This window comes from Mauremys reevesii, linkage group 1 (assembly GCF_016161935.1).
Source record: "Mauremys reevesii isolate NIE-2019 linkage group 1, ASM1616193v1, whole genome shotgun sequence".
Classification (NCBI taxonomy): domain Eukaryota; kingdom Metazoa; phylum Chordata; order Testudines; family Geoemydidae; genus Mauremys; species Mauremys reevesii.
The window spans coordinates 27,588,297-27,612,208 of record NC_052623.1 but is presented as its reverse complement, the minus strand read 5'-3'; the positions used below and the strand labels follow the sequence as shown (position 1 = coordinate 27,612,208).

The following is a 23,912-nucleotide window of genomic DNA, read 5'->3' as shown; positions in this document are numbered from 1 at the left end:
CTCAACTCTAGGATTGGTACAAACAGGTAATTACATGAATTGGTTTCCCTTAAAATTAAGGACAAATTTTGCTAGCAGTGTAACTGAAAGGTAACTGTCTTTTCAAATCAACGTATTTCTGAGAGATTGGATCACTGAAGAATTGAAAATGTCAAGTGTCATTCTAACTGTGTAAGCATTTTTTCCCCTATATCCCCTAAATAAACTACTGATTACAATAACTTGTATTATTTTCACTTTTAGAATTTAAGGAACTATTTACTATGATCTAGTCAATTCTGATGTGTATTTGTTACCCTACTATGAACCTTTGAGGGGACAGGGAAGGCTGCTGATATATATTTATATAGATGCTTCAGAAATTAGAACTGTATTAAAATACCAATTCCAAACACCTTATAGTTACACATAAATGGAAGAAGTCAGACTATTTAAATAAAGTTTCAGGACCTGTAATTAAACAGAACACTATTGCCACCACATATCCGTAGAGAAGCCTTCTTCCAGAGCAATTTAGGGACCCACAATTCCCAAGTCAACGGAAAAACTCCCTCATTACAGCAGGAGCTGATATGCGCCCTTGGTGAGAAGATGCAGATTTAGTAGATATATCCAAGAATAGATATCAAGATTGTGTTTACCTGTTGGTTTTGTTTGGATTGTACTCATAAGACTCCTTAATGGCATTCATCATTCTCTTTGAATTGATTCTCCAGAGTTTCAGAGAGTGATCCATACCACAGGACATTATTTTCTCACCAAGAAGGTCATAATCCTACACAAAAAGAGTCCGCTTTAAGCTCTCAATGTTAAGTTTCAGCATACTAACACACTGATTCTATTTTCTTCTTTATTTACACTAGGCACATAATATGTTCAAGTCGTATTTTCAGTCTAGAGAGCAAGCTAAATAAGTATATTTCAAGTTAGAAAAGTATTAAATATAACTTAAGCCTGCTTCCTGTAAAAGATATATCTTGGCACGCCTATTTTACTCTCTTGAATGCAAAAACAAGAGAACATTCAATGAAGCTGAAAGACAACAAATTGAAGACTAGTATTTTCCCCAAAATAGAACCTGTGAAATTCACTGCCACGTGATTTAATTGAGGCAAAGACTATAGTAGAATTTGGAAAAGGATTGGACACAAATTAGGGTCATCCACCATTACAATATACAGAACAAAAAGCTATTTTAAGAGGATATAAACCCTTATACTTCACAGCATAAGCCAGCAAGTGGCAGGCGTTAAGAAAATGTTTTTATATGGGCAGATTATTCCTTAATTGTCCACTACGTGGTTTCTCGCATCATCTTCCGAAGTATCTAGTATTGGCCAATATCAGCAACATTTCTGGGCTAGAAGAACCGCTTATCTGATTCATTATGGCATTACGGATGTTTCTATGTGAAGAAAGACCAAAGACAAATGATTGTTTCTACCACAAATATTCTATCTAGGTATTTGTTACATACCAATAAAATTTGAATATCTGTACATAAACAGAGCCATAAACAATAAGGCATAACAAACTGAAGTCACTGTTTCCCTTATTAATGTAAAGCTTTTCCTTCCTTATCCATTCCTCTCCCTTCATATTTTTTGTTGCTTTCCTTTGTGTTGTGTGTACAATTTGACTAAGATATATGAGGCCAGGGCAGTACTGAAAGCTCATCTTAGATGTAAACCATGTTGAATGTGAAATTTGTGTCAAGTCCTTAATTGCTAAAGAAATAGTACTGAATTAATTGTATACAACTGTAGGCCGAAACAAGAATTGAGGTAAGTGTGACTATATTCTCTTGTGGATGAAAGCACCAGGTTTTTTGTTCTAGTCATCCTTAAAGCTCACTTGTGCAAAGTCTTTCAACACTAAGTCACCTTTGAAAGTTGTTTTATAGACAGACAAGTAAACTCCACAGTTATGCGACGCTTGGATTATGCAAAGTTTGTTAGGTCTCCCAAATAAAAGTTTGTACAAGTGTCCAAGAAACATTTATGTAATCAAAGATAGGTTATTTGTATACACCAAAAATACAAGACAGAAATAGGTATATAGGTTTTGGTGGCATGAAGCAATAACTGCATCACTTTAGTGGTGAATCTACGGGAGAGTGTGTACTGTAAGCCATTCTAAACAAGTGTCAAAAAAAAAAAAAAAAGAGACCCAGGAGGGATTGCTTTAAAATCAAAGCAATTTAAATAATTGATTTTAATCTCATTTTGCATTTGTACTTTTTAGTGATTTTCGTAGAGAAGGGTTGATTTTCACTGTTTGTAACTGTTAAAACATTGATTCACAACTAAATTTAGCCTTTACACTAAATTTGGTGCTTTTTGTTGACCGGAAAGATATGGTGAATCTACACACATTTATTTAAGGTATTATGTTTCTTAAATAAATAAATAAATAAATAAATAATAAGAAATGATAAATAATGCATTTCTTATTTACTAGAAGATGATTAAGTTTTACTTGTGAATTGTGTCAAGTTCTATTTGGATGGAAGTTAAAATTCAAATTAAATGCATGAAAGAACATTTCAAAATGATTTCTGTTAATTAAATAAAACTACCTTAAATGTTCTGGTTACACAAGAATAAAAGTTTTTCAAAACAAAACATGTTTTGCATTAGCTGAACAAATTGACATGAAGAAAACATGCTCTCTACACCTGAAAAAGCTACTGCTGTCAAAAGCTGGTGTAGTACTTCAACAAATTCCGGTTCTAGGTGCTTAGCGCTGAACTGGTGGAAGTCACTGGCTATGACTTTCTTTAAAGCTGCAGCTGCAAACATGTATTGCTTAATATTAATCCTTTTTTAATAGATTATACTACATTTAGGCCTTAAAACATGTAATAATTTCAAGTTTTAAATAGCTTAAAAATTAATTACATTTTTATATAATCAATTTTATCCACTGTTAAACTATAAGATGGTGGGAAGTCTATTCTAAATATGGTTGCAAATTTACAGAAAACATTTAAATATTTTAGAGATTTAAAATATTTAATTGGCACTATGGCATGTTTGTTTTTCTTTCATCTTCAGCCTACTTAAGATATTTGTATCCTGCCTACCACCAGAAGCCAAAAGGAATCACTCACATCTGTAAAATTAAACACAGGTAGGATAAGGGCCTTAGACTGCAAGCTCTTCAGGGTAGGGATTGCGTCTTTATTCCACGAAAAGCTATGCAATCTTTCACACTTTAAGCTATAAGTTATAAATGCAAAAACTGAAGGATAAAGCTATTTTAAACTTTGGTTGTTTCATCCAACCACCTACTAAAACTAAACCTTTTAAACATTAGCGTAGCAATTGACCCGTTTCTCTTAGCTGAGAGAACTCATCACAGGGTGAGGCAAACTGGGATACTTACAGTTCCTAGAGGCATTCATTAGAACAAGGTGTTCATAGTGAAGGGCTCTGAACAGTTCCTTCCCATTTCCCTCCAGCACCACTCTTCAATCCCACAGAGTCCTAGTTTATTTACCTTCAGGATATGTTGAAAAATATCCAGTTTCTCTAGCGTTTGAGTGACGCAGGTGTCCAGTTCTTATGGACTTGCAAGTATTTTAGTGCTGATGTTGTGTAATCTTAGAATTATATTAGCCTAAATGTGTTTTAAAAGTGTTCAATTCATGTACTTTGGGTTTGCTAGACACAATATTTAAGCCTAAACATGATTCAAAAAGAGAGATATTGGGATTCCCATACATAAGGCTGAAGGCACTGCCCCTATGATTTTCCACTTACTGCACTTAAGACCTCATCCCTGTGCCCTTCTACTCCTCCAAATATTGCAACCAATGTATCTGTTTGGATGTTCCACAGTCTCAGTGCATGATCTAGAATAAAAACACAGAAGCTGACAGGTTAACTTTTATCATCCATTTGTACCTGAATAACGTTAACGTAGCCACCTCTTTCAAGAACAGGAATCCCACGGTAGCATTTATAATGCATGAAAAGTATGTTCTTCCATTACTATAAGAAAAAATTGTTTTCAGTTGAATGTTACAATCATTTTAACACTACTCTAGGCACGGTTGAGAAAGTTTTCATTCTAATGATGAATTCCTACCAAGCCTATTTTCAGGTCTTAAGTCAGAGGTGGGCAAACCCGGCCCTTGAGCTCCTGGCCAGAGAGGCCGTTCCCCCTCCCCTGCAGCCTCAGTTCGCCGCGCCGCCAGCGTCACTCCTGCTGGGCAATGTGGCTGGCTCTGGCCAGGCTGCAAGCTCCTGCTGCTCTGAGTGGCATGGTAAGGGGGTGGGGAGTGAGGGGATTGGATAAGGAGCAGGGTGTCCTGGGGGGCAGTCAGGGGACAGGAAACGGTTGGATGGGGCAGAGGTGGGGGGGGGGGGTCGGTCAGGGGACAGAGGGGTGGTTGGATAGGCAGGGGGATTAAATAGGCATGGGAGTCCCGAGGGGCCTGTCAGGGGGCGGGGGTGTGGGTAGGGGTCAGGGCAGTCAGGGGACGGGGGGGGGGGAGGTTAGATAGGGGGTGGGGCCCCAGGGCATGGTTAGGTCCAGGGGGTCCCAGGAAGGGGCAGTCAGGGGACAAGGAGCAAGGGGGTTGGATGAGTCGGGGGCGGGGAGACAGTCGGGGGGCAGGCTGTTTGGGGAGGCACAACCTTCCTTACCCAGCCCTCCATACAGTTTCGCAACCCCGATGTGGCCCTGGAGCCAAATAGTTTTCCCAGCCCTACCTTAAGTCATTTCCCGGGGGAGGGAAAGGAAACATACATTTCAGTCAAAAGTTAATGTCTCATTCATTCTCAGCTCAATGATGATTTTATATTTTGGAGAGTGTGCTAAAAATCCCTTCAGTCATTTGAGTTATCCAAGTATGCAGGAAAAAGGGTGCTTTTCACTCGTTAAAGTATTCAGCTATTATTTTGTGCTCTTATAAGCCAAAAAAAGTTTTTTAATACACTGTGGACTGAGGGCAGGAATGGGCCATAAATTACGTACAACTTCCACTGAAGTCAGCAGGACATGTCTAGCTATTTCATAAGACAGAATTTGGTGCCAATTTTCAATGAAGAGCCACTGACATTTAAAAACATCAGGTTTAGAAAGAACCGAAAGAAGATTTTATGGTTCCACTGAAGTACTGTACAATATAAGATGGATGTGTCAGACTATTTGCATTGTGTTTCCTCTTTCTCCCCCCGATTCTCTCCTTATCTATATTGGAAGTGGCTGAGAGTTCTTGGCCCTCCATCGCTACCACTGTCAAATCATTTTCTGGGAGGCAAAATTTGATCCAACGATCATACAATAGCGCAACTGCATGATTTTCCCTTCTTTAAAGTAAAATAAACTCAGAAAATTATGGTTTGGTTTGCACAGCTACATCACACTATACACAAAGCTGCAGGAATCTAGATTCCTGTTCTTGTTCTTGTGAAGTCTCATCCACAAATCTGCACAACTGTAGGGTGTTCTGTATTTAGAACAAAATAAGTTTTTAACTCTAGCACTTGAAAAACTTCACTCTTGTGAGCACACAGTCTTGCTTTAAAGTTAGTCAGTCAAGTTTAAGAGGTTATGAGTGGTTGGATAGTCTAATCAAGACCATACAAACTCTCTCTCCTTTCACTTCCTCCTAATTTATACTCGTAAGTGACAGAAGAATCAAGCTCAGAATTTTTTTCCATACTGAAAGTAGTGTGCACCATGTAACCACCACCATTAGGTGGCAGGACAACTCAACATATAAAAACAAGTTTAAATGATAAATCACAAAGCTCCATCAATGCCCAATGGTTTGCACAACTGTCACACTTAACCATGGATGTTTTCTTTCTATCTAGAGACACCGTTTGCAGTCCTTTGGCACCAATGGATGCAATTATGTCTAATACAGGCAGTGGATTTCATCCACACAAATCCAAATTAACAGAGTAAATTTGTTCTAGAGTTTCAATACTTAAAGTTGGTTTCAGGATATGAGAGACACAAAGTGGGTGAGGTAACATCTTTTATTGGATCAACTTCTATTGGTGGAAGGGACAAGCTTTCGCGCTTCACAGAGCTCTTCTTCAGGTCTGGAAAAAGAGCTGACACACTCTGGTTACCTCTTCCAGACTTGAAGAATAGCTTTGTGAAGCTCAAAAGCTTGTCCCTTCCACCAACAGAAACTGATCCAATAAAAGATATTACCTCACCCACCCTGTCCACCTCAATTCTTAAAGTGTCATATGTTAATCTTTGTGTTCTGATGAGGTTTAGCTACTCATTCACACCCAAGACCACCTGCATGGTATTTAAAAAAGAAAAATTAAGTAGATGGTTCCTAAACTAAAAAATAAGCTAAACTTTCATACCTTTGCTTACAGACAAGAGAAGATTTGGATCCCTTGGATGAAATTTCAGTTCGTTGATTGCATTTCCATGACCCACATAGTGCTAGAACAGATTTCAAACATAAAATTATTTCCCCCTCTCACATTGAGATAATTTACAAAGTATTTTACAGAGAACTGCAATCTGCAGTTCGAAGCGGTGACCACTTACCTTTATGCACTGCATTGTAATGGGATTAATTATCCTAATAATACCCCTTGACCCAGCCACAGCCAGAAGAGGGTGACTTGTATTGCTATCATAGGTCCATGCACAAGTATAAAAGTTCTCATCTGCCTAATAGGTGCCACGTTAAGGACTACAGAAGCAGCTGCAGAGTTTCCTTCAAGAGAATACGGTATTCATACATTTGTTTAGAAGCACAGTTGCCGTTTTGTAAAAGAGCTCACTAATGTTATGACCAAAGATAAGCAGATTTTTATTCTGATTTCTAAGCTTTCTACAACTCCACTCCCTTCCCTGTGCTTGTTTCTCTCCTCGCTGCTCTTTTTGCTTCCTCAAGCTGCACCATACACCTGAAATGCTCTCTGATCTATCAGCTCTTTCTTCTTCTTCAAAAGGACTCAAATGGTGGGACTAAATGACTAAAATGAAGGTGAAACAATAATTTATTAACCACGTAAGTGGTCTAAGCTCAGGACTGGGAGCCAGGAATTCCCATTTCCAATCCTGGCCTCAGCAGTAAAATAGGAATGCTACCTACTACATAGGGGTGCTAGAAGACTGTAGAAGCTACAAACATGAAACCTGTTATATAGGTGTTAGTGCTGGGAGGCATAAGATTATGTAGAATCATTTTAACATGTTTCGTGATTCTGCATTTGTAATATTAGAAAAGTAAAGCTAAAATTTGTGGGATAGAGGCAGGAGTTTGGATCTGAAGTGAAGAATGTTCCTTATCAACAGGTGTTTACAGTATTTTATCACAGACAGTAATTCAATTGTTACACATCAAGAGAGTAAACAAATGTTTCTCATATTAGTCCTATTTAAAAAAAAACCAACATTTTATGACCAGCTGCTTTAGAAGGATACATCAGCATCCACGTAAGACTGCAATAAACGGATTTCTCCTTGGGAATGACACTCATATAAAGTAACCTGGAAAAAAAGGTTTAATGGATTATTAGTTTCAGGCAATATGGCATATGATTTTCACATTCATCTGTGCAAATTGAAGGGTGTCTTGTTCTTTTACTACACAAGTCCCATCTACTATCTGTTCCTTAGCTGAATGTGTAAGTGGTTCGATGCAAAAGCATTCATGTGTCTTATCAGACTAATGACTTATTTAAACATTCCTAATGGTGGCACTTCCCAGGTATGAAAGCTGCTGACAGGCTATACCATACCCTGAAATTAAAGCAGACAATAGAATGGCTTGTCAATATTGAATAGAAGTAACAAGTTAGGTTTGTGCTAATTGTATTAATTTCTTTGCAAAGAACCATGGCCCTTGTTACTTATTCCTCTACATTAGTTAGTGCTTGTGATAACCTTGGAAAAGCTGACAACCTTGGAGAAAATGAAGTTCTCTTATTTATTCATAAAACAGATACTGCATGGGTTGCTCTGAATGCTCTCTGCTAACTATTTCTTAAGGCTGCTGGTAAGTGAAGGTCTGTTCACCAAGAATCATCAACTCATCTCATAGGCCACTAATCTTTACTTACTATCAGTACTTGGCACATTGACACCAATAAAGATGCTTCTTTCATCCCGTTGTTCATCACTTAGCCCTTTAAACATGTTATATCTGAGAACCAACACTTTACCTGAAAAGAATTTTAGTGTCTCCCTTTCATAGATATTCCAACTTCTACACAACTGAAGGAATTTTAGTAAAATATGAGCCTTATTCTCAAACCGCTGAAGCGTACCATCACACTACAATGCACTGGATTCACTCATCTTAAAATTGCAGGCATCTACAGCCTTGAAAAATGGAATACAAACCACCACCACAGTACTGTAAATATTGAACACTGGTAACCGGATTGGAGGAGGAAGAAACTGGCACACAGACACAGAACCACGTTTAGCGACAACATGATTAGACAAAAACTGAGCATATTACTCACTCTGTTGCTGCCTACAGTGGCAAACACTAATGGATCTCCTTCCTTACTGTGCCAGTTAAACTGGACTCCAAACAATGGCTGACTGTGGTCCTCCTGTAAAGGAAAAACAAGGTCAAGGAAACACGTGAGAGAAAGGAGACCGGACATTATTTCTCAGAAACTCATGATTTGTGGCAAAAGGGGCCTATTTTTGTACAACCTCTTCCCATATAAAAGGGCACTGCATTTATAGCCATTTATATATTCTGACACAATATATTCGCTCTTAAAAAAAAAAAAAAAAAGAGTAGCACAGCACATTAACTTGTTCATCTTCAGGGAGATAAAAATGTGTTCCTCTGCTCAAAGCTTTAAAGGCGAAGTGAAAAAAACACCACCTCTTATGTACTGGTTCTATTCGCAGCTTGACTACTTGCTTGTTTTGTGATCCTGGACAAGGTAACCTCTGGGTCTAAAGGCTGGTCCACACACATTTTGTACCAGTATAAACTATTTCAGTTAGGGGTGTGATTTTTTTTTAAAAAAAATCACAATAGTTATCCTAATATAACCCCTAGTTGGCATACAGTTATATCAGTATAAAGGGCCTTATCAGCATACCTTATTCCTTATGGAGATAGACAAAAAGCCCTGGAATAACTGTGTCCATATTGGCGACGGCGACTTGGGCGGGGGGGGGGGGGGGGCACAGAGTGTTACCACGTTAACTAGACAAGTATAGTTAAGGTGGTACAACTCTCTTATTCCTCTACGTTAGTGCAGTGGTTCCCAAACTGGGGTTCGTGAAATACAGAAGTCTTTTCTGAGAACCTCCAATGTAATGGTAGACAGAGCCATCCCTAGGGATCCCAACCCCTGTGGGGTCTGGCAGCAGAAGCCCTGTGGGGCACAGAGGCCAGCAGCCCAAGCCCAGTAACCATGACTTTCTGGCACAACAAGTTTAAGCTTTGTTGTAGTCGTGTATTTTTTGCCTGGAATGCTCAAGACCCAAATGCTTGTGGGAGGAACTCTTTATTTGAGCCGTCCTGCTGTTTCACGTCTGGTACTCCTTGATGAAACATGTAGGCGGCTTAATCGAAGTGATATGAGCTACAGAGGTGAAATCTTGGAAGAGTGTTGCCATTTTCATAAAGTAATAACATTAATAATGTAATGATAAATAATAATGGAATAATAGTGTCATTAAAAAAATATATTTCCAAGATCACTGCTTCTATCATTTATGCTCAGGTAAGGGAGAAAATCCCTAGAAATATTCATTTTTAAGAGGGGGTTCACAAGAGTTGATATTTTTGTGAAAGGGGTTTGCGGGTTGTTAAAGTTTGGGAACCACTGCTCTAAAATAAAGCCTATGGGCATGTCTACATTTGCCATTTAAAGCGGAAAATGTCCCCTTTTTTGCACAAAATCCGCAGGAGCATCTATACTTGTTAATGACTTTTTGTGATGAAACTCAGAAGTTTCACCGTAAAAAGAAAACCACCTTCACAAGAGGCAAACAATTCTTACCGCTGTTCTTTTTGCGGTGATGTGAAAGAGAAGACATTCTTCCTGTGTAAACGCCTTTTGGCCTCTGGAGGATATCCCGCAGTGCCAAATGTGACCACTCTGGCCAGCACCTCCACTGTTCTGATGCCAGATAAATGAATGTCTGCCCCTCCCCCTGTAAAGCCCCAGGACAGCTTGTCAAACAGCTGGAGTTATATACAGCTGTGAGGTATACCAGCCCCCCCACCATTATTGAGGATGGATATATGTGATGTTTTCTTTTTTAAAAATAAAAGCACAAAATTTTCAAAAAGAAGCAAGCTTTATTTGTGTGTTCATGTTTCTGTACATGTCATCACAGCTACAAGACAACTTCACTGAAATTACAGACAGAGCCACCATGTTGCACAGCACATGCTGTTAACACTTCCTTTCCCAAGCCCAGCAGCAAAGTTTAATGATTTTCATTTTCAAAAACTTTTCCCTCAAGGCATCCCGGATCCTAACTGCCACACGTTGTGCCCCTCTAATAGCCCTGGTATCTGGCTGCTGAAACTCAGCAGCCAGGCATTCAGCCTCCACTCCACATACGAGTAAACCTTTCGCCCTTCCCCTCACAAATGTTATGTACAGTACAGCACGCCACAATAATCATGGGAATATTTTCCTCACTCATTTCCAGTCTACTGTACAAACATCTCCAGCGTGCTTTCAAATGGCCAAATGCACGTTAGGATATAGATATTCAGGCCTGTTTGCAAAGGCCTATACTTTAAGAATGTAGGTGTATTCTTATCACTTAGCTAGTTATAGAGGTATAAAAGAAAGAATCAAAATCACGGTCTGCCAATGTAAGGGCCTTCTCTTACTGTGACAGTCTGAAGCCCTGTTCTTAGGGTAAGGCCTCTGGCTAAGCAGCAGAGGCAGCCATAAGCTGGGAAGAGTATGGTCACATCCTTACATTCAAAACTAGTCACATTGAAATAAGGTGGTATTGGGCTGTTAGGAATACAATCCAGTCCTGATAACATCTTTCACCTCCAGAGAAAGGGAAGTGCCTAGAAGATTTAAAGGAAACTTAGTTTGGTAGCATCCTGTCTGGCAAGAACTCACTTATCAATAGCTGGGATGTGAAATCCTCATTTCTTTGTTGTTCAATTACTGTAGTCCTCATTTCCCTGTCTGGTTTTGTGATGGTTTCTGTCTGCTGTATAATTAATTTTGTTGGGTGCAAACCAATTAAGGTGGTGGGATATAATTGGTTAGATAATCATGTTACAATGTTAGGATTGGTTAGTAAAATTTCAGTAAAATGATTGGTTAAGGTATAGCTAAGCAGACTTCAAGTTTTACTATCTAGTCTGCAGTCAATCAGAAAGTAAGGGAGGGGGGAATGGGAACAGGGACAAAGGCAAGGCTCTGCGGTGTCAGAGCTGGGAAGGGGACACTAAGGAAGGAAATTGAAATCATTGTTTGCTGGAAGTTCACCCCAATAAACATCTAATTGTTTGCACCTTCGGACTTCAGGTATTGTTGCTTTCTGTCCATGTGAGAAGGACCAGGGAAGTGAATGGGTGAAGGAATAAGCCCTCTAACAGCACATTCCACAGCCATTCTGCACCTACTCAGCCTGTTGTTGAAATGTTCCTTACTGACATCTAGGTTTCCAGTGCATGGCTTCATGAGTCATGGCATCAATGGGCAAGCTGGGTCTCAATGGGCATTTCCACTTCCCCAATGGTGATCCGTTGGCCTGGAAAGCAAGTCCCTACTTGCAGCTTTCTGTAAATGCCAGTGTTTTTAAAGATACGTGCGTCATGCCCCTTCTGGGACCATCCAGCATTAATATCAGTGAAATGCCCATGGTGATCCACTAGCGCCTGCAAAACCATGGAGAAGTACCCCTTACATTTATGTACATGGTGCCAAGGTGGGTCCCACCACAGTTAGGGAAGCCCATTTCTGCAAAGCCATCCAAAACATCACGCACATTACCAAGAGGCACGGTCTTGCGCAGTAGGAGCCAATTAATGGCCTTGCATACTTGAGTTACCACAGCACCAATGGTTGATATCCCCACTCCAAACTGGTTCGCAACTGACTAGTCTGGGGAAAGCTCAGCACAGTTCCATGAAGTTGGCTTACCACATCCGAAAGTTTTGAAGCCACTGGTCGTCATCCCAGACATGCATAACAATATGATCCCACCACTCTGAGCTACTTTCCCTAGCCCCAAAAACGACGTTCCACAGTGCTCAGCTCCTCAGTTAATGCCAAAAGCAACTGAATGTTACTTAGGGTGTGGCTACACTTGCAGATTTAGAGCGCCGAGAGTTAAACCAGCCCTCGGAAACAGCAGCAGGGAAAGCACTACTGTGTGTTTACACTGTCAGCTGCAAGCACAGTGGCATGGCCACATTAGCAGCTCTTGCAATGCCACAGAGAGCAGTGCATTGTGATAGCTATCCCAGTGTGCAAGTGGCTGCAGCGTGCTTTTCAAATGGGGGTAGGGTGGTGGAGTCTGACACGGAGTGTGTTGTGTGTATGTGGGGGGAGAGACAGTATACTTTGGGGGGCAGAGAGTGTGTCAGCATGCTGTCTTGTAAGTTTAGACAGCAGCAGAGGAACCCCGACATTAGCCCCCCACACACACACCCCTGTCTCAAGGCAGCAGCATTTCATATTGTTTGCTTTGTCCCAGAAAAGCATGCTGCTGTCAGAAACAGAGCTTTGAAAGGGCATATCAATGACAAGAGTGGCCACTTGACTTCAAGGGATTATGGGATGTTTCAAGAGGCCAATCCCAGTGCAGTTTTTCAGCCGGGGCACAGCAAGCGCTATGCTTCTCGTGGAGGTGGATTACCAGGAACGCTCCAGCTGCAGAGTCCAGGCACTCTAAGTGCCTTGCCAGTGTGGACACCTCAGGAATTAGGGTGACCAGGGCTGATTTAATGGCTACACTTGCAAGTTAGAGCACAAGGCCTTATTTCCATTTCAGGCAGCTCATCAGGCATCTCTGACTGCAGTTCTCTTTGCAAGTTTAAGACCAAATAATAAAAATATATGGAGATATACCTAACTCATAGTGGAAGGGACCCTGAAAGGTCACTGAGTCCAACCCCCTGCCTTCACTAGCAAGTATTGATTTTGCCCCAGATCCCTAAGTGGCCCCCTCAAGGACTGAACTCTCAACCGTGGGCTTAGCAGGCCAATGCTCAAACCACTGAGCTATCCCTCCTCCCAGGTTCAGTGCTACACGTGATGTGCAAGTGACAGCTATCAGAGTAGTGGACAGCAGTGCAGGATCCATTCCTGCTTGTAGATGTGGTAGGGAAAGCAGCCAAACAGCCAGGAGTGTTAAAAAATGCCATGAAAGAGACAAGGAAGTAATAGGGCTCCTGGGACATGAAGCAGTGCATCATGGGGCACTGAGCAGGGACCCAGCATGCCTTCCACTCCTCCCCTCCCCCCCTTCCCACAAGACCTATCGTCAAAATGGAGAGCACTACACCGTGGGATAGCTGCCCAAGAGCGCTGCTCTCATCTGTGATGGAACTCTCTGATGCCTGAGAAATTGAGCACACAAACCAGTGCTTTACTTTCACTGGTTCCCTATCACCAGTGAAACTTACAGCACAAAAAACTGTGCAAGTGCAGACATACCCTTAGTTAAGCCATGCCACAAATGACTTCAATACTAACCTAGATCACAATATGCCTAGGAAGTTAGCACTTACAAAGTGGATTAAAATCTTCCAATGACAGGTAGTATAGAAGTTAGAAAAACGATTTTAATATTACTAAGATAGGCCTGTAATTATACAAGTATCTTCTTTTTGGTGACAAACATGGGGGTGCTCTTTACTAATTAACACTGTATTTTGGCCTGCCACTGCCATGGTGTTCAGAGACCATCTGGAACAGCCCAGGCAGGCAAGAGAGGCGTCATGCTGGTCGTCTCATGACCTTCAAATGGAAGGTATTAAGGGATAATACCAGAACAATTAGTGCTGACAACTGTAGTCCAGCCCCTGAACTGGTTTGACCAGTGTAGAGGAAGGGGGGAGGCCAAAGGCCACCAACACTTGAAATAGGCTTTGGCTACACTTGCACTTCAAAGTGCTAAGTGTAGTCAAAGCGCCAGCGCTGGGAGAGAGCTCTCCCAGCGCTGTCCGTACTCCACCTCCCTGTGGGGAATAACGGACAGCGCTGGGAGCCGTGCTCCCAGCGCTGGGGCTTTGACCAGACAGGCGCTTTGCAGCGCCGCAATTTGCAGCGCTGGAGAGGGTGTGTTTTCACACCCTGCTGCAGCGCTGCACATTTGCAAGTGTAGCCAAGGCCATAGCTTCCTGGAGAACAAAGAAAGCTGACACTGTTTAGTTTGCAGCTTTGTTGTAGCAGTGTTGGTCCCCCAGTGAGGCACTATCTTTTATTGAACCGACTTCTGTTGGTGAAGGAGACACGTTTTAAAGCTACACAGAGCTCTTCCTCAGGTCCTGAAGAGCTTTTGTAGTTCGAAAGCTTGTCCCTTTCACCAATAGAAGATGGTACAATAAAAAGGGCTAATAGACACTCTCGGGGGAGGAGAGAGAAACATCCGAAGACCTCCACAGAAACTCACCTCTGAAGTTGTTAATCCTGCCTAGGTCACCATAATGGGATACAGCATAAAAGCTGGTTGTTTTAAAATCAGTTTTTTCTTTCTAAAACTTTGCTCCAACTGCTATAGAAAATATTCTCTTTTTAAGAAGGCTACTGGTCAATATCACCAGTCACAGATTACCATGGAGAGAAAATAGGTGCCCAGATCTCAGCATGGTGAGAAATGGATGGTACACACAGGGCAGTTTGGCCCTGGTCCTTCTGAAATAAATTAAAAAATATAAATAAATATATGGAGATATACCTATCTCATGGAACTGGAAGGGACCCTGAGAGGTCATTGAGTCCAGCCCCCTGCCTTCCCTACCAGGACCAAGTACTGATTTTGCCCCAAATCCCTAAGTGCCCCCCCTCAAAGATTGAACTCACAACCCTGGGTTTAGCAGGGCAATGCTCAAACCGCTGAGCTATCCCCCCAGGGAAAGAGTGGGAGAACTGTGAAATACCACTCTGACGCAGGTAGGAGTTAAAGGCACAAGACCGGAGAACTCAGGTCATTCAGACACCAGGACAGAGGGTGCAGCTCGCCCTGTAATCATGACAATGTATTTAAACAAAAATTTAAAAAAAATAAAAATAAAAATTTACCTCTCTGTCCAAATCTGAATTTGAGTTTAGGAAAAGCAGAAATGCATCTGCAATGATATTAACTCTTACAAGGAAAATCATGCAATGCTCAGCTGAGGTCTTGGAAGGTAAATAAATATACTATTTTGTTTTAAAAAGGCAAGGTGTCAAAACAGCTCAGACAGACAACTTACATCAAGAAACTACTGTTTTCTCAGAAAAATCTATATGCTGTAAATCATCCCAGCACACACACTTATTTACTACTTAACCTTTACGTCTATACATATTCAGTTACTGATTTGAGCTCTCAAAATAGTTACCCCCAAAAAAGACATTTTACTTCACTTTTAAGGGACTTTGACAACTAATTTGTAAAAAAATATTACATATATATATCTCGCAAAAACAGGAAATAAAGGTTTGCTTTATTTGGAAAGTTATACTTTTGTTTTCTTGGCATTTAAACTACACCTAAGGGAGCTCCTACACAAGTGTTTAAAAAATATTTTTAGAGTGGTTTTTCAGACTCAGTCATAACAGTGTTTAAAATTTACAGCACTGAGTAATAGACACATTTCATGGTTTCCTTGAGGGCAAATGTGTAAAAACAGTAAAAGTAATGGAAAGCAAGTCTAGGAAGGTAGAAATATCCTGCTCCACACATCTCTACAAGATAACGTGAAATTCCATTCCTTTAAGTTGTTTTGGTGATTTTTCACTCTTAAGTGTAGTCTTGTTACACTTTTGTATAGGTCAAAGATGGGTAAAATATATTTCATACTACATGGCATAAGCTATTTCCCTAGGGATCATGAACGACATCTCCACTCCCTATATAGCATTTATGGTTATTTCTGTGGTGTTCATCATGATAGTATCTGCACGATATTGCATAATTAGCTCAGAAGGACAGAGAAAGGGAGAAAGAGGATCACCTTCCTCTGAAGCATGAGCAAAGCTGAGATATCAGATAGTGTCTCTAAATCAAAGTGGTCACCACAACTAGTGTCTAGTTTCCAACCTCATCTATTTGTGCCTTACCTTCAGACTATTTACACATTTAAAGGAGTATTTGCACTTCTTGGATTTCCATTTTCCTTTTCCCCAGCTTTTTCTTCCTGGTGCATTGGGAGTGTTTGTTGGGGTGTCAGGGCGTTCAGTGTTAGTACCACTTTCTATACTAACAGCATCATCCTGAAAATATACAAAATGGGTAGATATCAGTACCTTACTTAAACCCAAATAATGGAAAACTAGCTGCTTTAACATTTTTTTTTCCACCAATAGGAATACTCTCTGCATACGGACTTTAAAAAAAAAAGTTCCCAAAGGGAAAAAAATAATATTATAGATTTTCTAAATAAAAACAGCATTCGTCTGTAGAGATATTGAAAGGTCAGACAGTTGTGTCCAGTGCAGTAGTAAAGTTTTTTTTCCAGGAAATATTACGTTACTTGTCATCTTTCTAAAGACAGAAACATCATAAGTGAATCACCTAAGTCAGAGAGAATCTTCCCCTCCATGTTCCCGCCCCAGAATGGGGCACAGTTTCAGGGTAACTGCACCTTTTTTACCTAGAGGCCTGAGAGCTTCATCTCTCTCTGCACAGTGACCTTTCAATGGAGTTTACCAACATGTAGTAGTGTTCAGGTCCCCCTCGGATCAAAGATCAGGTCCATTTGTTGAGATGGAAAGAAATCTCCCTCCCCTGCCCCACCCATATTAGGTTAAACTCAACCTTTTATGCCAGAAATTCTTTGGTTTTCTGATACCCATTTGAACCAGTATATACAAGCCAACCCAGGGAGTGGTACTCCTCTTGAATTGTTTACAATCCCTGCGACTGCAGTAATCACCCTCCACAGTTTTTACTTCCTGGTAACCCTCCCCTCCATGGAGCTGAATAAAGTCCCTGGCCCAGCAGATATACAGAACATTAACAAATTCAATATGGTACCCAAAAATACTGCATGTGCTTGCAATCTCTGTCACTGAAGGACAGCTTCCCAGGGGAAGGCTGACAGCCCTCACAGGCTCCGAGCCATAGGAAGTTTGTAGTCTTTAATTCCATCTCTCTTCCTACCCCCTCTAAACTTAAGGAAATTCTAGTTTCAGTAGATTTGTCAAAAAAATAGGCCTCATCTGCATTAGTAGGATTTGGTCAGCATGATGTGGATGTAGTTATATCGGTATAAAAATGCTTACTCCAGTATAGTTTATGGAATATTACATGATCACAATCTACTTGGCAGAGCTGGGTCAGTACAATTTTTAAGTGTAGGTCCCTCAAGAAGCCTCTTTTGTGATTCTTGGATAAAGTTGTCTCCTCCTCTCTTCTCCATCGTGAGCCTATTCTTCAGTAAGCCAGAGGGCCCAAATCCTCAGGTTATTCCTTACCCTCAAGCTGACACCACAGCACACTGTTAAACTAACCACTAAAAGTATGTGTTGTATGAAACAAACACACACTTGCTAGTTCCCTGAATGATCAACTGAAAAAAAAACACTAAATGGAGGCTTTTCCTCCTCCCCCATCTATACCTCACACACAAGTGTTAAAATTTTAACAGACTTTATGAGCATACATTTTACAGATACTTCAAAATGATGTTTTCTGTAATACGCAATAATCCTGGTAACATCTGAAAGCAAGCAAGCAAAACTTACACACAGGTGCTTTCAGAGCCAAGGTACAGTAGCAAGCAAAGATAGTATATCTGAGTCAAGACAATGTAGATAGTCTTATGCGCAGCTTTCACTAGTATTCTCATTGGATTTATGTAGTATACCTGGTTCTTTACAATCACGAAAGAAAGTCCCCCCCCACACACAATGAGTTTACACTACAGAGACTAAATCCCACAATCTTCACTCAGGCAAGACTCCCTGCGAAGTAGTTAGATACAGTACCATCTTCACTTGCTGTAGTACACAGGCTCTCAGCACACTTTTTTTTTTAAATGCACATTTATTCTGAGTCATATTTCAGGACAAATGTAATTAGACAAACGATATTACAGCCAGCAGTAACTCCAGACAGTAATCTCTTAAATGTCATCACACAGACTGATGATTCTGCAGAAAATACTACTTTTAAAACATGTATCACAAATAGCATCAAATTTTAAATTTCCTATTACTGCAGAGGTCCAATATCCTTAAAGACTACAAAAAAATTCTGAAGTAAACACAGAAGCTAGTTACAATTACCCTTCAACACCTGAGGCTCTGTTCTTGAGGCTACAGACTGGCATTCCTTTTGAAAATATCAATGAAAAGAACACACCCCAACAACTTGAGAAATGTTTGCTAAACAATACATATCCAAAACAGTGGAGGAACAGCACTTCATTACATGTCAGTTTTGTCTGCCTGCTTTTTGATGCTAGGAAGCACTCTGCAACCATACAGATACCTGGAATCAGTGAGAGTTAACTTAACAGATACTGCAAGATTTGACTCTAGACCTTAAAAAAAAATAATTACAACATTAATTCATACTAAGAACGTGTGGGCAGATGGGCTTGGAGAAAGCAAAGTGGGTTTGGGGCAGAAAGGGAGAAAGCTGTGGCCACATCTATGCTATAACATAGTTACGGCCTATGTTGCTATAACCCCATAGAGAAATCACAGACTACAGTGACAGAAGGGGGTTTTGCATTGCTGTAGGAACTCCATCTCAAGTGATTCTTCCACTGATCTTCCAGACAGCACAGCTACAGTACAGAGAAGGGCAACAAAAATTATTAGGGGTATAGAACAGCTTCCATTTAAGGAGAGATTAAAAAGTCTGGGACTTTTCAGCTTGGAAAAGAGACGACTAAGGTGGGATATGATACAGGTCTATAAAATCTTGACTGGTGTGAAGTAAGTAAGTGTTATTTACTCCTTCACATAACACAAGAACTAGGGGTCACCCAATGAAATTAATAGCCAGCAGATTTAGAACAAACAAAAGGAAGTATTTCTTCATACAGCGCACAGTCGACCTGTGGAACTTCTCACCAGGGAATGTTATGATGGCCAAAACTAACAGGATTCAAAAAAGAACTAGATAAGTTCCTGGAGGATAGGACCATCAATGGCTATTAGCCAGGATGCGCAGGAATTCAACACCATGTTCTGAGTGTCCCAAGCCTCTGTTTGCCAGAAGCTGGGAGAGTACAACAGGGGATGGATCATTTGATGATTGCCTGTTCTGTTCATTCCCTTTGAAACACCTCTCATTGGCCACTGTTGGAAGACAGGACACTGGGCTAGATGGACCACTGGTCTGACACAGTATGGCCATTCTTAAGTGCGGTGCCAGAAGTGTGGATTTTTTTGAGTGCCAGAGCTTTGTCAATCTAAGGCTTTGTCTACATTAGTACTTTTGTCGGCAAAATGTTTGTCAGTCAGGGGTGTGAAAAAAATACACTGTTGCCTGACATAAGTTTCACCAATAAAAGGGCCACTGTGGACAGCGCTATGTCAGCAGGAGACACTCTCCTGCTGGCACAGCTACTGCTGCTCATGGCGGGTGAGTTAATTATGCTAGCAGGAGAGCTCTCTCCTGTCAGCATAGAGCAGCTACACAGGAGACCTTACAGCGGTACAGCTGTGATGGTACAGTTGTGCCACTGTAAGGTCCACAGTGTAGACACAGCCTACATTTTAAGTGTAAACTAGAGCTGGCCTAAACTACAGATAGGTTGACCTTCCTACGCCACTCAGGGGTGTGAAAAATTCACTCCCCTGAGACACAAAGCCAACCTAAGGTGCAGTGTCTACAACACTGGGTCAATGGAAGAATTCTTCTGTTGACCTACCTACCGCCTCACAAGGAAGCGGATTTAGTACAGCAATGGAAAAACCCCTTCTGTCACTTTAGTAAGGGCTGGTCTACACTGGCAACGCTAAAGTGCTGCCGCGGCAGTGCTTTAATGTGGCTTGTGTGGTCGTGGCGCAGTGCTGGGAGAGAGCTCTCCCAGTGCTCTTAAAAAAAAACAAAAAAAAACCCACCTCCACCAGGCCATAGCTCCCAGCGCTTGAGGCACTGTTTACATTGGCGCTTTACAGCGCTGCAACTTGCTGCGCTCAGGGGGGTGTTTTTTCACACCCGAGCAAGAAAGTCACAGCGCTATTAATTGCCAGTGTAGACAAGCCCTAAGTGTCTATACTACTACTGTGCTAGTCAGCTGCCGCAGTTCAAGCACAGACATACCTAAGCCTATTTAGGCTGTGTCTACACTGCCACTTTCAGCATTAAAACTTTATCGCTGCTCGTTTGCAAGGGGGGGGGGGGAAGAGCACTAGCACTAGGAGAGCTCTCCCCCAGCAATAAAGCATGTCTACACTGCCCAGCTCACAGTGCTGCTGCTGCCATAACATGGACAGTGTAGACATACCCTTAAAAAGCTGGTTTGGAAGCAGAATGAAAAGTAGGCAAAGGTGGGAGAAAGACAAAGGGAGCAGTTGGGATAGAGGACTGAGTGGAGCACTGGAGGCAACAAGAATGTGAAGACAAAAGCAGGAGCAGAGCTATTCAGACCCCTGAAGGTGAAGATAAGGTGCTTGAAATCTGAGTGGATGAAAAGTAGTGAAGTTTGTGGGGGGATGGGGGATTGATGCAGTTATTCTCTTCATCTGTTCAGGTTTCAATCTCTTTATCTTTACCTTCAGGGGTCTGATTAGCTCTGCTCCTGCTTGTTTCCACATTTCTTGTTGCCTCCCATGCTCCACCCAATCTTCTCTCCCAACTACTCCCTTTGTCTTTTTTCCTCCCACAAAATTTTGCCTTCCCTTACTTTGCTTCTACCTCTTGGAAAGGATTCCTCTCTCTTTCTGCCCCAAGATCTCTTTCATTTAAGTCTTTCACTGCTACTTTCCCCAAAGCCATCTGCCCACATATTCTTAGTATGACTTATTATTTTAACTACTGTTTTGACATGGCAGGAGCCTGTATGTAGAGAGAAAAAGGGGCAAAGCAGAAGTGACTGACCAGGGTTACACACAGGACTTTTTAGTATTGTATTCTATTATTTCAGAGTTTAAACTACATAAATATGACCAGAGATTTTAATGGTTGGTACTTAAATCACTATACAAATATTATATATGCGTTACAATAAATACGGACTTCACATTTCTAGAAGACTATATTACTAAGCCTATCTGCAATGGATTACACTTAGCTGCAGAAATCTAACAACACAGCTCATTGCAGAACTGGGACCTCATAATTTAATTTTAACAGTAACAGAAAAGACTTGCCAACTGTATTGTGTGAATGACCAACCAGAATGTAACTTATGGTACAAAAGCAAAAGAAAAAAACAATTTCTAACAAGTTAGGTATGAACCTCATTGGTTTGCATAATCATTTTAAGCACATCCTTTTGGTATTATACAACAGTTCTGTTACAGCCAATCATTTGCTTTTGTTTTGTTCTTATATTAGGACAGTCTCTTTAGAGGCACATATTTGGTGATAAATTTTTGCCACAGAAGTGGAGTTTTCTTCCACTATAATAACTTTAATTTAAAAACATTCTCAAATAGAGTCTCCTTTCACCAAAAAACTACATGTACATAGGAATATTGTAAAACATATTGTTTCACAGTACACAATTTAAAACGAGACACAGCACACATGCGCGCACACACACAGTGTTTTATTTTTTCACTTTAAGATGTTTTACTAGAAACTGATTAACCATTTAGACTATAAAATGATACAATCTCTACCTCTACACCTCGCACACCTTACCTCTGAGGTGCCTGCCTATCTCCCAGCCTCACCTTACTTAATTAGCCCCCTCAGACCTAAAATACCTTCTCCCTATTTAGAGTGGAGGGAACATCAAACAGAAATTTCCCCATCGCTATTTTGAGATGAAGAAGGGCTCTGGTCCTACAGCCCTGTAGGGCCTTCTCCTTCCCCCACCACCACAGTGGATGCAGCCTAAGACACAAATCCCAGAACCTCCGCACTGCTGGAGGGTCCCCCACCTCTCCATGCCCATATATTATGGTGGGGCCCTTCAGTTAAGGGCAAGATCCCAAGCTACTTGAGGAGATTTTCCAGTTAAGGGGGTTCTCTCCGCCCAGCCTGCTGTGAGGGATGTGTGTATCCCCTTGGGGAAGGCTCCAAGATACAGGCTAATGGGGGTGACCCCAGTCATGCCTGCTGGGAGGGATGTGGAGATCCCCCCTAGGAAGGGAAAGGCCCCAGGATTAGAGACATTGGGACAACTCCCCATAATGGGGTGACCCCGCCATGCCTGCTGGGAGGGATGGGAGATCCCCCCAGGAAGGAGAAGGCCCCAGGGTCGGAAGGGACATTGGGGTAATTCCCGGCAATGGGGTGACCCGGCCTGTTGGGAGGGATGGGGGATCCCCCCTGGAAGGAGAAGGCCCCAGGGTCGGGGGAGACATTGGGGCAACTCCCCGTAATGGGGTGACCCCGCCATGCCTGCTGGGAGGGATGGGGGATCCCCCCTGGAAGGAGAAGGCCCCAGGGTCGGGGGAGACATTGGGGCAATTCCCGGCAATGGGGTGACCCGGCCTGCTGGGAGGGATGGGGGATCCCCCCTGGAAGGAGAAGGCCCCAGGGTCGGGGGAGACATTGGGGCAACTCCCGGTAGTGGGGTGACCCCGCCTGCTGGGAGGGATGGGGGATCCCCCCGGGGAGGAGAAGGCCCCAGGGGCAGGGGCTTCCCCGTGTTAAGGGCGGGGAACCCCCCAGTAACGGGCTCCCCCGGGGGCCCCGCTCCCGACTCACGTTCTCGTCCCCGGACAGGTCCCCGGGGTTGCTGTTCTCGTCGCTGCTCAGCTTCTGCTTCTTGGCCGGCATCTCGCTCCCTGCTCCCGCCGCCGCGGGATCAGCCCGCTCAGACATCTTCCCCGCCCCCCGCCGCGGAGCGTAAAGCGCGCCCGGACCAGGGCCGACGCACCGCCGTAAAGAGTCCGCCTCACGCCGCAAAGCAGATTGACAGCCTAGTGACGGGAGCTGCCACACTGCTGAAAAATCCAGCCACCCTGCGGCTGCTAGAGCTGGCGGGCGGGGGGAAGAGAGAGAGAGAGAGAGAGAGAGAAGTGGGGGGGAGGTGGGTGCTGTAGACAGGCTCAGATAATCTCAGGGGTCTTTTTTAGTTTCTCATCATCCATTGATTTCAATGGCTTGCAGGAGCCTAAATACCTTTTAGGGTTTGGGCTTTAGTGGCAAAGCTTTTTTTTTTTTCCCTCTCCCCATCTTCTCATTTTTATGCCAATCAGTCTCACTGAGTCCTGTGGCACCTTAAAGACTAACAGATGTATTGGGACCATAAGCTTTTGTGGGTATTCACCCATGAAAGCTCATGCTCCAATACATCTGTTAGTCTTTAAGGTGCCACGGGACTCATTGTTGCTTTTTACGGATCCAGACTAACATGGCTACCCCTCTGATACTAGTCTTCACTGAATGGCCTATAGCTGCCACAAACTGGAATTCCTCACTCCTTCACGGTTTCTATACTGTCAGGCTGCCCTGTGTCTTTCTGATAACATATCAGCACCTTATTCATAATACTCCATTTCCCCCACGTTTTTATTAAATTACATCATGTATTTTTTTTACCTTAAGATGTTTATATTCCTCAAAAAGCTTTTCCATTTTTTTAAATGAAAGCCTTTACATACCCATAAAAGGTGATCATTTGTTTCTTCCACCTGACAGAGTGCACATAGTCCATCTTTGTGTCTGTTTTA

At 42.1% G+C, this 23,912-nt stretch overlaps 1 protein-coding gene across 2 annotated transcripts in view; it reads right to left on the bottom strand.

The window, feature by feature from the left end:
• The window catches only part of EED (embryonic ectoderm development), a 30,093-nt gene extending 7,008 nt beyond the window's left edge, over positions 1-23,085 (bottom strand). For both annotated transcript variants that reach the window (XM_039520596.1, XM_039520595.1), the window contains exons 1-8: positions 22,945-23,085; positions 16,224-16,376; positions 8,463-8,555; positions 7,417-7,482; positions 6,532-6,657; positions 6,342-6,423; positions 3,765-3,856; positions 642-775 (exon numbers count right to left, since the gene is read on the bottom strand). In XM_039520596.1, coding sequence (XP_039376530.1) covers positions 642-775; positions 3,765-3,856; positions 6,342-6,423; positions 6,532-6,657; positions 7,417-7,482; positions 8,463-8,555; positions 16,224-16,376; positions 22,945-23,061 — 863 coding nt within the window. In that variant the 5' untranslated portion in view covers positions 23,062-23,085. The remainder of the gene's footprint in view (positions 1-641; positions 776-3,764; positions 3,857-6,341; positions 6,424-6,531; positions 6,658-7,416; positions 7,483-8,462; positions 8,556-16,223; positions 16,377-22,944) is intronic.
• Positions 23,086-23,912: the final 827 nt, after the last annotated feature.